Here is a 17,047-nt window from a genome sequence, read left to right as displayed (position 1 = left end):
CCAAATCATAGGGGCGTATAGAGTGTGTGTGTGGGGGGGCTTCCTCGCTTCCCCCCTACTTCCTGCGCCCTTGCTCTGACCACAACCTTGTTTAAACTCTGCCTTCATTATGATCTCAACAATGTGTGTTTCATGACTGTGTCTTGTGATGCAATCTTGATGACAAAGTACTCAAAACTTCCTCTGTGGTAGGTTATGCTGCAGAAATGTTGACATGATCACACACACACACACACACACACACACACACACACACACACACAAACACACACACACACACACGTAAGCACGCAGGCACGCGCGCGCGCACACACACACACACACACACACACACACATGCACACACACAGATAACCCTTTAGGAGAACTGACATGATGCGTTTTTGCTTGACATCTTTAAGCTTCCACGCGTTTAAACAGGGGATTAAGGAAACAGACACAACGATCCACTGACTTGGATCCACTGGGATGGTGATGACGCAGCCTGAAGCTGAGTAACCGGAGTGCACAGATGATGTGCGGAAGAGCCAGTGCGCGCTTCCCCTAATCTGGTTGAGCAGCCTCGCTGTCTTTTCAGCACCACTCACTGACAACCCGACCAACCGGAGAGGCTAGACAGGCTAAACGGACTTCCCTACCTGCTGTGGATCTTTTTTCTCTCAAGATAACAAATCAGTACAACTTTTTTTGTCTTCAACTAAAGGAAGAGAAACAACTATCAAATCCTGATACCGAGTTTACATCTGCTGAAAGTAAGAATTCACATTTGTTGGTGTCTTTGTTCCAAACAGGAGCGACCATGTGTTTGACGGATGTATGATTTTATGATTTTTTTCACTGCGGATTCACATTTTTCCGATTCATGGTTTCACTTTAATCTATGTTTGGTAGACTATTTTTATCACACTTTGAAAGTGTAGAAAATGTCCGCAACCACTTCAATTAACGAGCTGAATTAAGTTTATTATTTTTACGGGAGATTTTAAACGTCCAGTCAGTAATTTTCCTTTGATAACGTGGGATTTGTTTAGGTCGATCTAGTCGGGATGCTGACTTTAGTAGTTGGACTTTTGTACCTGGTCATTGGACGCACCGTGAGAAGCCAGGATGCTACAGGTAGCCGCTTTGTGTGCAACGCCATTCCCCCGGGCGCAGAGCCGGGCTGCGGCTATGGTCCGACGGGGAACCGTGTCCTGAGCAGCAGCCCCGTGGAGGACGAGCTGCGGAACACGATCATCCAGCTCCGGGAGACCATCCTGCAGCAGAAGGAGACCATCGTGAGCCAACAGGGGACCATCAAGGAGCTCAACTCCAAGCTGGCGCGCTGCGAGGCGGCAGCCGACGAGTCCCCGCAGGGAAAGTCCCGGGGTCAGGGTTCCAGACGAAAGGAGTACAGCAAGAACACCATGGGGGACCTGCCCCGGGACCCCGGCGAGACCATAGATCAACTGGGCAAGACCATGCAGAGTCTCAAGGGTCGGCTGGAGAACTTGGAGGTAATATGGCACAGACGTGATAGAAAATCACTTTTGTTAAGGTTACCCCCGAAACCAACATCATAGTTCACTTCTATTAATATCCATCAATAAAGCCAACTGCAGTATATTTTATGTCACACGTGCCTTGGCGATATTTGTCAGCCCATCGCCATGTGCCTGACAATAGGAGCATCACACACATGACACGTCTGATTTTACTATACGCTCCAGGAGATGTCTCAGGGGTTGATCGTGTGATCAAAGGGTCACGTAATAGGTGTGTCACATCAATACGTTTTTAATCATTAAAAGAAAACTCTGATGGCGAAACCCGCTGCACATAATCAATGAGTAACACAAAATCGTGTCAATGGTGTGATCACGCATGTGGTGCAGGGATCATGTATGACTACCGTGTGTCTGTGTGTGTGTGTGTGTGTGTGTGTGTGTGTGTGTGTTGCACATAGTGTTTGTTATTTGCAGTTATGTGACTAATTATTCTAAGCAGATGATTAAATTAATTCCCGCAAATTTCACCTGCATCAAATGCTTAATGGTTTAGTGGTTCGTACATTCCTGTTGCATTGAGAGCTTGATCTCAACCAGCCCTTCGCTCTGCCCCAGGAGACCTCACTTCCGCTCTGTGCATTCATTCCAAAGCTCAGAGATCACAGTTGATATTGAGGTCACCTGTGTGCTTTACATATAACAGACGGTTGGTGTAAGCCATGGCTTTGCCTCTTACGTCACATTACCGGTGTAGTGCATTTTTCATCATCTGACAGCTCTGTTATCATAAAATCACAATGCTGTTTATTTAAATTCAAGGTTATTTCTACATACAGTATATGCTGCATTGCCGATCCAACAATCTCTCTACCACCGCCTCCCCCCATCCCCCTCCATGGTTTCTTGTTTTTGACAGGAAGCTTTAATGCCCTGATCAAATCAAGGATATACTGCAGCTGTGAGGATGCATATTATATTGCATTTTAATCCCACATCTATTGATCTGCATCTGCTTAACATAATGATTATTGAAAGACATGGTGTTTCTGATATGCATATATGGCTCCCTGGAGCAGGAGCTGCCTCACTAATCAAAACCATCTATTGCATTCAGGGCCTTGCAGTTGCTTGCTTCAGCCTTCGGCGCCAGATTACCTGGGAGTCACTCATTTGAGCTATTCAGATGGTTCCATTGTGTCATGGAAGATTAATCAAACTCTGTCCCAAAGTGTGTGAATCCCAGCCAGCGGGGCATCATCAACACAAGCTTTAGAAATAAACATCTGAGGGAAAAGCACCGACTTGTTGTTGTTGTTGTTCTCTCTTTTTCAAAAAACATCCGCAATCCCGCCTGGCGGGAAACCTGAGTAACATTATGCGTGGCACCAACCTTTAATTCCCAGCCCAGCCATGGGGGTTTGGCAGGTCACCAATCGAAGTCTTCCGCAGGGACAAACTGTCTTCAAATTGATTTTGCTGTATCAAAAACAATGGTGCCTAAAAGATATCAGGCCTAAAACGTAGTTAAATTTAGTCATCCACCGCACATCTTTATGGAGACTGAATGCTTGTTTGAGTGCACAAGATTAACTGGATTATGGTTTGTCCCATCCTTCCATTCTCTGTCTGCTGCTGTTCCCTGCCATCTTTCCCACTTGGCCCCCCAGCAGCAGAGTTTGAGACTCCCCAGCACTAATTTGTCAGCTGGAGGTGTCTCGGCCCTGACTCCCCTGCCACTAGAGCTGCGGGAGCTGCTGCGGCAGCGTCTGGGGGCGCTGGAGACCCAGCTCCTCCGGAAGGTGGCCGATCTGGAGGAAGAGAAGAGCCAGCTCTACAATGACACAGCGGCCCACCGACAACGCACCGAGAGCGCGCTCAATTCCCTCCTGGAGAGGATCACTGAGCTTGAGAAAAGTAAGTGATACAACGTGTGCTGCAAATGCTGGCCAGATATAATGCCAGGCTTTATTTTTTGTCTGCTAGATTCAGCACTACTTAGTCAATCTCTGCAAATTTCTGGTGATGCAAAGAAAAACCTTGCAACACAAAATTATTTTAGAACATTATCTCACCTCTCGCTGGACATGTCCTCTATGCCCACGTCCCCCGACACTCAGTTGATCCAGTCATTGGCTGTTTGAGGATGCAAGTTTTAACCAAATTTAATTGCACACATTTACAAGGAGGGGTACACGTCAGCACATCCACCTGTAGAACACAATGAGTCAATTCAATAACCCCACAATAAATACTTTTGTGAATCTTACTAAGTTCAATTTACATCAAGAGGGTGCCAGAGAGGCGTTGATTCAATTACAGTGAGGTTTGAGGCTTAGCGGTGTTGTTTTGTCAGCTGGAAATGTGAGGCTTTTTCCACTAATGATTGCTCTGCAAGGAGTTTGCATCACGCACCGGTTGTCTCACTGCTCTGGGCTTACAGTAAAGAACTACCAGGATTAAGTCCACCACCCCATGATCTTGAGAAGTTTAAGCTTGAGCTTGTAGAGGAACATAAATGGAGAGCTTAGAAGTAGTGGCAGGAGACCATTTTTTATGAAACACAGTGTGGTTCTGCATGAACAAACCGTGTTTCTTATGTATTTTAAACCTTTCATTGAGTGATACAGATGGATCATATAGCCAGAGAAATTGTGATTTTATGTAACAGTAGCTAAGCCTCAAATTCTCTGATAAACCCATAAAATTGTGGTTTGTTCCTGCTGAAATATGCAACACGTCACCTTGGTGCAAACACAGTGCACATTAGTAGGCTATGTGTGTGTTTTCACAATTGTCCCCTTAAATTTTTAGTAAGGTTCTCTCTCTCTCTTTCCATCTGTCTGTCTTTCACGGATTATCTATCCGTGTTTACTCCATTTCTTGTTTATTTCTTTTATTCAGTGTCTTTTGAATATTTCATAAAGCTCCTGGTAATGGTTCTTTACAGTAACTGACCAACAGCTGTGTTTACAAGCAGGGCTGTGAATAGCCTCAAGTGACCCAGTATGAGACCAGACAAAAGCACACACATGGAAGCCTGACAAGAAAGTATCATTTTTTTGTAACCAAATGTTTTATTTAAAGATTAGAGACAATTACAAACAATATACTGAGAAATGACAACGTGTCCAAGGACAAAAAAAAAACACAGAAGAGGAAAGACGGAAAGGAGGGAAATATAATAAAAACACAACAGAAAGAGTGATGTCCGCAGCTTACAAATTATACATACAGAAACAGACATACACAAACACACACATGAGCAAACACACACACCTACAGACAGACATAATGTCTGGGACCAAACACATGCGCAAAGAGAGGTAAGAAGGCTGTAGCACAAGTATCCAGCATGGGTTTCAAGGATTGTTGTGTCCAAAGGTTTTTCTGGCGCTCCATTTATGCGAGCTGTAGAGAGCTCCATAGATATGACTTCCAAAAAGAAAAAGGTCCATGTGCGAATGGACACGTCATGAGGTGGTTTCCAACGGGTTGCGATCATTTTGTCAACTGTAAGTCCAGCAATACATCACGTTTTTGAGTTTTAGAAAGCTGAAGGGCTGCCAGATCATTCAGAATCAAAACATTGACTGTAACAGGTACAGTATCATTAATCAAGGCAGATATTTTGGATCCAATATTGTTCCAGAACTGACCAAAAGGAGAGCAATCTCAGAACATGTGAAGATAAGTGCCTTGAGCTTTTAGTGGGCAGAAAGTGCATAAAGGGCAGTTAATTAATTTCATGTGATGCATTTTCACATGGTTAAGATATGTCCTATGAATGAATTTGTAGGGAATATGTTGATGGTCTGGATTGTGTGATACTTCTGGGATGTTAGACCACACATTATGCTAGTCAAGGTTGGTGCTCAGGTCTGGGCAACCGCATTCCCAGGCACTCTCAATAGGAAGGCTACAGCGGCCAGATATTACCAAAAACTGATAAAGCCTGCATACCATGCCACAGGTTTTTGGCTGCATAGTGAATAATTCCCAGAAAGAATGGAAGTGCAACGAACTCTGCCAGGGGACACAGTATACAATGAGTGCTGATCTTGATTGAAGGTAAAAGAAAAATGAGGAACTAAATGCGTTTTGTAGATCATAAAAAGGTAACAAGCCAGTCTCGTAAAGATGTCTTTTATATAATGAGCGGTTACAGGCCTTCCACCAATCCGGAATGCTGCATTGTTGAATAAAGGAGAAAATGTGTGCCAGTTACATGATATATGGCAATATGTTTTTTAACCAATCTCCAAGTTTTGATAAGATGAGAAATAAGGGGGCCAAAGCGTAACTGGCACTGTTTGTTGGAGATATTGACATAAAGAAAGTCATGGAGTGACCATGGTTCTGTCATAGCACTCCTATGGTACGCCAGCAAACAGACATATCTGGGTTAAGCCAGGTGGGAAGGGGTCTTAACACAAAGGACATGAGAAGGAGAATTTACACACTGCTGATTCAAATTTATGCCAATAACCAGAAGGAGGGGAAAGAAGTAGCATAGCGCTCACAAACTGATCTTGGGTAAAACAGTCATTTTAACCACAGAGATACAGGCATGTATAGACATTGGGAGTCCCATCCATTTTTCCATATCTTTCACGATGTTGTTAAGACCAACAATCTGGTTTAAGCAAGGAACCTCAATACCTTTGACATATGGAACACCAAACAACTAGGAGCTTTGCAAAGATTTTTGAATCAGAATTTAGCAGGCTCAGGGGTCGATAGCTGTAGGATCCGTGGGATCACATAGTCCTCAGCATCTCTGGCAGAGAGAATATATACTGCGTGCCTTCCCTGATCTTCAGGATTGTTGAATTGTCTGCCTGGTTGTGTAAAATCAACGTGCGATTAGTAGTTGTATTCTTCTTTGGGCTACAGACAATTATGGTCCTCAGAGGATAAACTGTCATAACTTTTATCTTTGATCTTTCTGTTTGCACCATTGTCATTTATCCAATACTTTGGTTTATGACCAAATACCTGCAAAATATACCTTTACCTAAGTATAACCTCACAGAGCCACTAACATGGCTGTAGTGAAGACTTTAGTCTTGTTGTGGCCTGGGACTGCATTTGCCACATTTGTTTTTCCCTCCTCAGATGGCAGACCAGTTAACAGAACTTCTGACATGTACCATCCCACAGCTAAAAATCACCTGTATTCTCACTAATGTTATATTAGAAGCAGCTGGTAAACCTTTACTATCACCCTAATCCAATTTTACTTTGCATTATGTTTACGTGCTTCTGACATGTGATTCCCTTTCTCATCCTAAATTGAATCTCCTTTCCATGTCTTCATTTGTGTCACCATTCTCAGACACTTCCCTGCACTCTTCAGCGTCATCCTTCAGAAGAAGACTCTCTTGATCGGAGAATACACCAAAGTTAACTTAAAACATATAACCATATGTAATCATTGTCTATCAACAGATAACAATGCCTTCAAGTCACCCGAGGATTTCAAGGTGTCTCTCCCTCTTCGCACTAACTACCTGTACGGACGCATCAAGAAGAGCCTCCCTGAGATCTACGCCTTCACTGTGTGCATGTGGCTCAAGTCTGGCGCCACTCCCGGCATAGGAACTCCATTTTCTTACGGCGTGCCAGGCCAAGCCAATGAGATCGTCCTCATCGAATGGGGGAACAACCCCATTGAGCTACTAGTCAATGACAAGGTAGGGTTATAATGAGAAATTGGCGAACAGTGTTCTGTTGATGGAGAGGAAGGTGACTTTGATTCTTTCCCTCTGCCCTGATTTCCTGATAAGGGGGTATGTAGAGCGATGTAACAAGATGTATTCAGAAGCTCAGAATCATTCATCACAAGTCTGGCAACCCTGCTGGATGTAACAATGTTAGTAAAAGTAGATCAGCAGTGACGCTAATCAAATGCAAAAAAGGCATGAGTATGTTCATGTTCTTTGGTCCGCTTCTCTGTGTTGTGAACCAAGCAGATCGCAACATGTGAGCACAATCATGACGCAGCTGAGAGGAAATTCACTGACCATCAGCTTTGAATGTTTAATTTTGCCTCTTATAAACATTTCATATTATTGACCCACATTCCACAGACCACCAAGAATAACAGTAATTCATTAGAGAACTTGAGCTGGCATGTATGCTCATTTGAAGGCATTTGCTCTCTGTAGACACTATATTGTTGCCACGCAGTCACACACTGTGAGATTTCAGTCAACTAACAGGATTTCAATTAACACAACAGAAAAGTATGAAAACTTACATGAATATTTTATGTAGTTTAGCTTTAAAAGGGAAATAACTGTTATTGTTCTGTTGATGCTGTAATAAAAGATTTTCCTGGTGGCACAGTTGCTTTTTCAGCAGTGTAATGTTTGGAGGATTTTTTATTATTATTTTGTAAAGCATTCCTGCACTGGAGAGGATTTCTTTTTCTCCCCCCCCCACTGTCTTGTTTACGTTGGACGTTATTGGCACAGGCTGGTCTCCTTACAGCTTAACCTTCACCATGAATTATACATGTGTTCAAGTCAGACAGATGAGAGAAAGTTGGTGGGAGAAAGGGATGTGCGCACAAGAAAAAAGAGGAAAAGGGTGTAGGAAATAGAAAAGCTGCAGAGCCTTGGAGGCGACAGAGTGCTGAGGAGAGAGAGACGGGGAAAGAGTGAAAGATCACAAGATGCCAAGAAAAAGGAATTTATAATTGATCTGAGGAAAAAGCAATAGAGCAAAAGAGAGCGAGATGGAGAAGAATATGGTAACCTCATGTGCAGCAGCACATCCATGTGTTGATAACAGGGTCCACTGGGGAACATTGTTATGCTGTTCATTTGGCTGCATACTGAGAGAGAAGCAGAAAGCTGCCTCGACAGTATTAAAAAGTGCAACGTTATCTGTATTTTGTATTTATGGGAGGCTATGCAGAGAGGGAATCTTTGTTATTATACAGTTACATATTCATCAGGCATCAGGTCTCTTTATTCAGGAAGATTGTCGATATCTGGTGAACGTTTCTCTCTAATGTTCAAATCAAGTAAAACATGCTTATGGCATCTCCATTTTCTAATCAAATGCGGCTGCCAGGAGATTAATCAGTAACAGATTCATCTGGTCTTGTACAACATTAAAACTGGGTTCTTTTGGCAAGTGTGCGTGTAATCCGATGCTTCTGGTCTTATCTGGAGGACAATTTTCTAAATTTTAGAAACTCCTCAAGCAATTCTGTGCAGATTATTCTGATTATTCTATTCAATATCCTAAAACCATTCAAAATTCATGTGGCTCACATGTTTTTCTTAGACACCTTGCATGTGAGCTCATTTTCAATAACAGGTTTACATTTTTGAAGCTGAAGAAGAAAAAGTAAAGTACATCATGGGTCTTTTTCACAACAGACATGTTGACAATTTACAGCAGGAGAACAATATAGTAGATGTACTGATTTCTTTGAGGTACCCATTCCAAGCCACGGGTATTGTACATATTGGCTAAATACAGTATAAAACAGCAGTTACACCTCTGCTTTTCCTGCTATGACAAGTCAAAATGTCTAAATAACAGTAAATTTGTGCTTTCCATGTTTTGAAATTTAGCGAATTTGTAGTCATTTCAATGACTGTAGCAAACATCTCCTCAGAATCCACAAGCTGCCTTCCCAGAACACACTGTAAAAAAACGCGGCCTCTGTAGTCAACCCGGGGTCTAAAAACGCCAACAAAAATAAACTGTGCCCACCTGTTCCCCTTAAGCATACACAATCAATGTTGCAGCGTTCCAGCCAATAACTGACAAGAAGGATTCGGGGGGGTTAGTGCGTGGAAGCACAGAAGGGAGGGGTAAGGGACAGGATAAGGTGGAGTCTCGTTTTGTTTGAAAATACTTTGAACATCAACAAGAAGTAAAGTCACCCAACATCACTTAGAGCACCTTTAAGTGCTACAGAATACTTGAGAATTAAATTTTTCATTTTAAAGTGTGAAATCTTTTAATAGTCAGGCAGTGGCTCAGACCATTTCTTTAGGATAATACTGCCTGTATTCTCTGTAGTCCGAGGGGTGTTTATATGCCACCTGGCATCCTAAACAAGGTCAATTGCCTCTGTAATGGCAAGTTATTTTAATTTTAATTGTTAGTGCTTCTTCCCATCTTTTCAGGTTTATATGTATCTGCAACAAGATATCAGTGTGAAATACTTCTGTTGGCTCAAGAGAAAAAAGACTAATGAGTCACACAGAAGTACACTCATAATCTCTTGTGTTGTGCTGTATCCTTAGAGACTATGATGTCATTGGTTGGTAAAATAACCAGTTGTTTTTCTTTGATCTATGAACAAAGCATAAATGCATAAGCGGACACTGTTTTGCTGTTAGCTACCCAATTGCTTTGAAGGATGTTCCATCCCTTGATGTCACCTTGGTAATCTAAATTTTATAATGTAGCACCGGAGAATCTGGAGAAGTCTCTGCAGAAGTCTCTGCAGAGGGCTGGCTCTTTGAAGCCGCAACCCTTCTAATTGCTGTCCTTGTTTCTAACGTACCACAATTAATCTCAAATATCTTTTTCCTCATCTTGCTCCCTCATGCTCCCCCTCCCTGCTCTTTGGTCTATGGCCTGTCTCCCTGCCCTCTTCTCACGCATCCTTGGCCCCGAACTCCTGACCAGGTTGCCCAGCTCCCTCTGTCCGTGAGTGACGGGCGGTGGCACCACATCTGCATCACCTGGACGACCAGAGATGGGTTTTGGGAGGCTTACCAGGATGGCGAGCGTCTAGGCACCGGGGACAACCTGGCCCCCTGGCACCCAATTAAACCTGGAGGGGTGATCATCCTGGGCCAGGAGCAGGTGAGAGCAATAGATGAGCTTAGTTGGTAAAGAACAAGTGTGCGTCCATGCACATAAATGTGTGTGTGTGTGTCTGTGTGTGTTTTTCCTTGTGATGTAAAAATCCCTGGGTGTTAGTTAAGTGCTGGAGGTGCAAAGCAGGAAGCAGGGGAGAGAAAGCAGGGAGGCTCTTCTCACGCTATTATGGCCCTTTCAGTATTACCTCATTCATCTACCTCTAAACTGCACCTTTACGCCTGTGGGAGCTGCGTTAGCGAGTCATTCTAGCATTTAGCTCCATGACAGTGCCATGTGTATACTTCATAAGTGTGCAGCGAAATTTAAATAATATCCTCAGAGGGCCATTAACTTAATGCATTAGTGTGGCGTCTAATGAGGGACATGTTCTCTCTTTCACACAGGGGGAGATTGCTGCATGTTGCATAGGATTTGAGATTACACTACACTTGGAAATTTGAAAGTGCACACTGAAAAATGTCCAGAGTTGTTTGGCCGTTTGATGAAAATCAAACAGAATTAAAGTCTGTTTACATTTCCTTTGGAAGTTAACTCACAAACTTTCATCTCCTGTTTCTCCATGAAGGACATAGTTGGAGGCCGTTTTGACGCCACCCAGGCCTTTGTGGGGGAGCTGAGCCAGTTCAACATGTGGGACCGAGTACTGCGGCCCGTGGACATCATGGGTCTGGCCAACTGCTCGGCTTACATGCCTGGCAACGTGGTTCCTTGGATTGATGCAAATGTGGAAGTGTTTGGTGGTGCAAGTAAAACTGCTCTGGAGATCTGTGAAGATCGTGCTTTTGATTCCTAAAGGATCCGATGTGAGGAAATTCAGTGTAGCCTTTGGGTTTGAGATCATGACTGTGTGTTGCTTCAGTCAATTCTCAAATATAGGGGTACCAATGCAACATTTTTACATATTTATATGGATGACTGCGCAGTCTCAAAGACTCAACGTTTAAAGGACTCACCTGTTGATATGTCCATTTAATTTCAACACTGAGGACATTACAGGAGACATCACATCAGTGTGCTCATCTGAAGAAGATATGCTGTTGCATCAGGCTACTGTAATAATATGACCTACTATCATTCTGTATTTTCTCTTCAGTAGATCAGCTTTTGTTTGACTCCTCTTTGAAAAAAGCTCTTTTTGGTTGCATTCATTATACTGACAATGCTACACTGTATTTGCAGTGAATGTGAGCTCAAACAGGCTTTGATGTGCTGTGGAACACTATTCCCGTGTTACATGGTAGAGTACTTCCTGCTGCGAGCTCCCTGGCTGTTTGAAGACACATGAGGCAGTGAAATGAGGTGGATTTAATGTTCAAAGTGGACACGAACAGCCCTTGCTGTTGATTAGGCTACTTTAAAACATGGCAGAATGTCTAAATATTTTGAATGAACCCAAGCAGTGAAGTCAGTTCAGAGGTGGCAGTGCATGCTTTCTGTCAATACACAGAATGTGTGTGGTGTGTCCAAACGAGCCAATGCAGCGTGCTGACAGCATTATGCAAGAGTGTGTTTGTATGCTCATGTGCGTATGGCTTGTCTTGCGTGTAAAAATACCAGAGATTATGAGGGAGGGAGGACATTTTCATTCTTGTTAAATCTATGCTTAATACCTCTCTGCCCCTTGAGCAGCTGCCACATCCCAACCAGCTTTATGGATGGGCTGGCTCTGCTCAGGTTAATAGCAATGTCGGACAGATGCCCAGGACTGGCATATCGACAGAGCTGTGGATGGCTGCCGAGTGTCCAGTGAGGGCAAGGACTAGGCTTATCCCTCAAGGACGACCCTTAACTCCTCATCTGGGTAGTAATTATCTGTGTTCATGAATGACCGTGGTGGTGAGCAGCCATTGGTCCGCTGGCGTTTCTCAAAGCTAAGTGCATCATAATCGATAACATCTAGAGGCATAGACGGGATGTCAAATGAGACCAACACTCTATGAACATGAATCTTATGATTGTCTTAATCTCCTCTCACTGAAGAAGAAGACTCATTTTGATCCTGGGATATGATAGATATTTTTTAAATAATGTAGGGAATCAATGGATTTTGACGCTGCTTAGTGATACATTTGATGCTTTTTGCTGCTTGATTTATGTTAGTCCTTAATGTTGTGGTGAACATTTGTTTTAATACTGTTTGTCAGTAAAATATTGATATCAAGCCTGGTGCTGGAGCCCCATAAGGAAATAATGTAAAAGGTGCAACAAAGACAAATCGGTATCAGTTTCTTTTTTATTATTTCACTGTAGAATTTCCTCACAGAGTAGACACTGGTACAAAAGTCATTATACAGCTTATATCCATGTTAGAAACAAATGCATTTGAATATATAATAGAAAAGACATGATGCAGTTGGCTACTAGACAGCGCAGAATGTTATAAAAGTGAGGATGCACTTGTTGGATTTGTCACCAACACATTGTGATTATTCCTCTTTTGAGTGTCTTTATTAACAATGTTTTAATGCAAAATCAGGAGACATCTGTTCTGTAGAAAGTGTATTTTCTTTGCTTTTTCTGCTCATGATTTTTGTCCATTAGCAGCACATTATGTAAAACAAAATTCAAAAAACTATATGGTGAATGGCCTTTTTGTGAGAACCATATGTGCTTTCGCTTGTGGACTAACAGCTCAGTAGCATTGCAGCCACTGACACAAGGTAAATAAAAACGTGTTTGCCATAATTGTTTGAAAGTCACCTCAATGTGCAATGTCCATTTCAGTTTTGCACCTTTCTGACATGTGGTTGAATGTCTTTTTGCACCCAATAAAAGACAAGAAAAATTCCAGAGGTGTGGCAATTAAAGCAGCAACAGAATAGCCAAACAGATGTTTGAACAGTTGAAGCATGTTTGATTAAAATATCATTGCACCGCATTAGTGATGAAGTCAGAGTGGAGTGTAACCCTGCCAATGTCATGCACCATTCGTCATTGATGTTTCTCAATAAAGTAACTTTAATGAAACTTTGATGGAGATCAATAAAACTCACTTTTTGACTTTTCTAGTCACACTAATTCTAACAGAGATGTGTGTGTTTGTCCAGTTGGTATAGCCATATCTTTTGTAGGTCTAGCGTTAATACACAGGCAAGTATATGTCCTCTCATCTGGGCAATGTAATGTTGTCAGCAGTGGAGAAATCCGCTGGATTGGCAGATGTCCAGGTGGAAATGAAAAAATCTGCTCATGCGGATTAAGGGAGCTGCTACAATGTAGGACACTGTGAGCCTTCTTCATTCTCCTCAATGCTTTGTGTGGCTGCTACTGCCAGTGGGTTGGTGGTGACGCACCAGGGGCCCCTGTTTTTTAACAAAACAAACATTCTGAGGCCTCTGATAAACAACTAACAATGTAAAATATGTGCGTATGTGTGTTTTTTTCCAGCATATTCTGTATTTCAAATTTTCATTGCATTGCTGCTGTAACATTCACTGCACATCCAAATGTTTTTAAATTACAAATTAATAATTAAAGAAAACATTTAAATTTACGTCTAAATAAAAGATAGATGTATTTATTTGTGTAAAAATATTGTAGATTCTTCTCATAACTCTAAAGAACAAAGGACTTCTGCAGATGTAATGACAATGGGTAAAACATTTCTTGGTTTCTCATCCAATCCTCGCTACCTTCGGATGGAAGAAGAAAAAGATTGCTTATTTTCACATTTGTTACAGCTAGAAAACAAGATATTATTTTAATAAATGTGACTGCTAAGGTGGTGCAAGGCATGGAAAGAGCTGTGTTTGATGCATCCATCATATTGTTCATGCAGGAGAAGAAGCCTGTATGTCGGAGGAAGAGGAGTGCGTGAGTCTGTTTGTGACACCCAACAAAAGATGTGTTCAGGTTTTTAGACAAACTGATTGCTGCTGTCAGATCACACCTTCTGCTTTACTGTAATTGCAGTCATTCTCCCTCAGGTTTGTTGAACATTGTGTATCAGACAAATTATCTTTCAGAAAGTGTTGTATGGAACTAATGAAACCTAACCGAGAGGGGAATTGAACTAAAAAGCATCATCTTGGTTAGAGAGTGTGTGTCTGTGTTTGTTTGTGTGAGAAAACAACAACAGTTGTGTTGTATTGGGTCTGTAGATTTGTTCTAGTCATAGAGTTTTTCTCTCACCACGGTGGAGTTTGAAAGGGAGATATCCAAACCAGTGAAATCCTGGAGGGTTTCATGAAGAAATGAACTTAGCAGCTGCTGCAGACGTAATGGTAACAGTACATCACTAAAAACAAATTACCAATTGGTGTTGCCAGCTTGTCCATTTATACAAGGTTGATTTATTCATTTCAAAGGACTAGATAAAGTGACGGTGAATAATTATTTGGCACATTTTTATTATAGCTGCCAATACGTTCTTTTCTCAGTCCTGGAGATAATCTGGCTTTTCCAACATCACCCAAGGTTGTGTTAAAGTTTGTGAAATCCCATAATTAAAATTAATTCAGAAGTTGATTGCCACTGGATGCATGTGCTGCTGTGCAATAGATGGAGATGCGTTTGTGGGGAAGGGGGTAGAAAAAGTGCCGTTCTGCTCCTCGCACCCTCTTTCTGGCACATGGAGTCCCCATGGAGACCCAAAGAAGGAGCGCTTTAAAAGAGTGCGAGAAAAACAAGTTTCAGAATTGAGACTATAGAAGTCCGTTGGCTTGGTAATTAAAAGCCTGATGTAAGAAAAGACCGTGCGGAAGCCAAAGATCTTCAAGGCATTTGTAAACTGCTGTTTTCTTGGATGTCACAGACTATTAGTGAGACCCAAAAAATCCGTTCAGCCTGAATCACTGGCTCAAACATTTTGCATTAAAAATGTTATATTCTGTTCCCATCTCTGTATGTGTCTGGCAGCCATTTTTATATGAGACACACAACTACTCTCACTTTTCACCTCTGTTTGTGAATCAAGACAATATGTTTTCTAAAATTGCATTGTTTATTACCATAAATGCAGTATTATTCACCCATTTTAGGGGAACAGGCAGCAGATTTGATTTCTCCAGGAGAAGAGGTTAAACATCTCTGCTCCACCTTTCCCACACTGTTTTGATTCTTGGTGCTCAGAAGACAGAGGACAGCAACTTAAATGTTGTTTTGGTGGAATGAGTGGGAAGACAGGGATGAAAAGTGGGAAGACAGGGATGACGTGTTCGAGGGATGAACAAATCAATCAAAACAGAAGAGGAAATAGCTGCTTTTTGACAGTGTGTAATGCCACCTCTTTTAAGATCAAATAGCCTGTGGATGCTAAATGAAGATATTCATTCATCTTTTTTCTGATAAACAATGCACAGTGTCTTCAAGCGTAGTAGAAAATCCTAAATCTGACACTTCATGCTCAGATTACCAAGCTCCACAGATTCACTGTCACACTTCATTTCTGAAGGTGATATCATATAATCTTACAGAGACCATTTACATTTATAACAATATCTAGGGGATTTCTGCAGAAGAAACTTTAATATTATATCTGGAAGATAGGCTGTAATATATAGTTTTCTGTCTGCAAGGACGAGAGCTCTGATCTCTCCTACAATCTCTTTAAATCATGCTCTCTAGCACCTGTTTGGACTGCAAATTCAACATAGCCCTCTTTTCCCAGTCCTGCAAGCAGTGAAGCTCTGCAACTACAAATCTGTTATTGCGCATCACTAAAGGTGAATCATTTTTTTCTTCAAAACATTTGTGCGTTCCACTGCAACAAATAAAGATGTTAAATGGTCTGTGTCTATCTGTCTTTTTGTTGTTGTTGTTATTGTTGACTGGAATGGAGAAAAATGCAGTTACAATGTGTTGAGTTAATTCTCTAAAAAGAATAGTTCTAATTTGGGGAAATTTGCTAATTTTCCTTCTTGTACCACACCACGCCAGTTAGCTGCAGGTTAGCTTACAGTGGGGCTTAAAAGTTTGGACACCCCAGGTAAAGATTTGTATTAATGTGCATAAAGAAGCCAAGAAAAGAAAAGAAAAAATCTCCAAAAGGCATCAGATGACAGATTAGACATTTGTATTACATGTCACAAAAAGTGTTCATTTCCATCATTTACACTTTCAAAACAACAGATAAAAAAAAATGGCATCTTCAAAAGTTTGGGCACCCTGCAGAGTTAATTATAAACATTTTTACCTTGGGTGCCCAAACTTTCAAACCCCTCTGTAGCTTTGCACAAAGACGGGAAACAAACCAAAGGTGACAAAAGCACACAATGTAACTAACCAATTATGTTTTGACACGTTGTGATTTTACGGGGAATAATGTGCTGGACTATATTTTGGCTTGGCCATGGATGCATTATTAGACCAGCCTGGGCGCAGTTACTCCTTAGAGCCTCTGTTGGTTGCCTGGCAACCACACTGTGATGACAAAATTTGAGAAAGTGACAGCAAGAAATAAAACCACAATGTCCTGTTTTGTAATGATTGTTTTGTAAGCTATCCTGGCTGAATGGATTTTATAAGAAAAGACCCTGGTCCCTGGTCAATGCTAAATTAATTCTCATGGGAACTTTTGGTCTCTCTTGAATTCACATTGCCTCGTTCCTTGATGCTCTGACCATCAACAGAAAAGAACAGCAGTAAGAATCTATTATGTCTCAGTTGACGTGGTGGAAAAATGAAGAACAAGATGTGATATGAGTTGAGCAGGTGTGAAAATAAAACTCAATTTCTAGCTCAATCATTCAAGTAAGAAAAAACAA

General features: G+C 41.7%; 1 protein-coding gene across 4 annotated transcripts; it reads left to right on the top strand.

Moving 5' to 3' along the window:
* Window positions 1-490: 490 nt before the first annotated feature.
* nptx2a (neuronal pentraxin 2a) lies at window positions 491-15,467 on the top strand. 4 transcript variants are annotated; one of them, XR_004659594.1, is made up of 6 exons: window positions 513-1,496; window positions 3,155-3,401; window positions 6,936-7,180; window positions 10,146-10,325; window positions 10,909-11,747; window positions 15,457-15,467. XR_004659594.1 is itself a non-coding variant. In XM_034893833.1 (6 exons), the coding sequence occupies exons 2-6, from the start codon at window positions 1,047-1,049 to the stop codon at window positions 11,134-11,136; spliced, it is 1,350 nt and encodes a 449-aa protein (XP_034749724.1). In that variant the 5' UTR covers window positions 519-752; window positions 1,032-1,046; the 3' UTR covers window positions 11,137-12,949. The 4 variants fall into 4 exon arrangements, 3 of the variants coding, with proteins under 3 accessions (XP_034749725.1, XP_034749723.1, XP_034749724.1); XM_034893833.1 differs by lacking the exon at window positions 15,457-15,467 and having other exon boundaries at window positions 519-752; window positions 1,032-1,496; window positions 10,909-12,949; XM_034893834.1 differs by lacking the exon at window positions 15,457-15,467 and having other exon boundaries at window positions 491-1,496; window positions 3,158-3,401; window positions 10,909-12,949.
* Window positions 15,468-17,047: the final 1,580 nt, after the last annotated feature.

The sequence above is a fragment of the Etheostoma cragini genome, chromosome 15 (assembly GCF_013103735.1).
Source record: "Etheostoma cragini isolate CJK2018 chromosome 15, CSU_Ecrag_1.0, whole genome shotgun sequence".
In the NCBI taxonomy this organism is placed as follows: domain Eukaryota; kingdom Metazoa; phylum Chordata; class Actinopteri; order Perciformes; family Percidae; genus Etheostoma; species Etheostoma cragini.
This window is presented reverse-complemented; position numbering and strand designations above follow the sequence as displayed.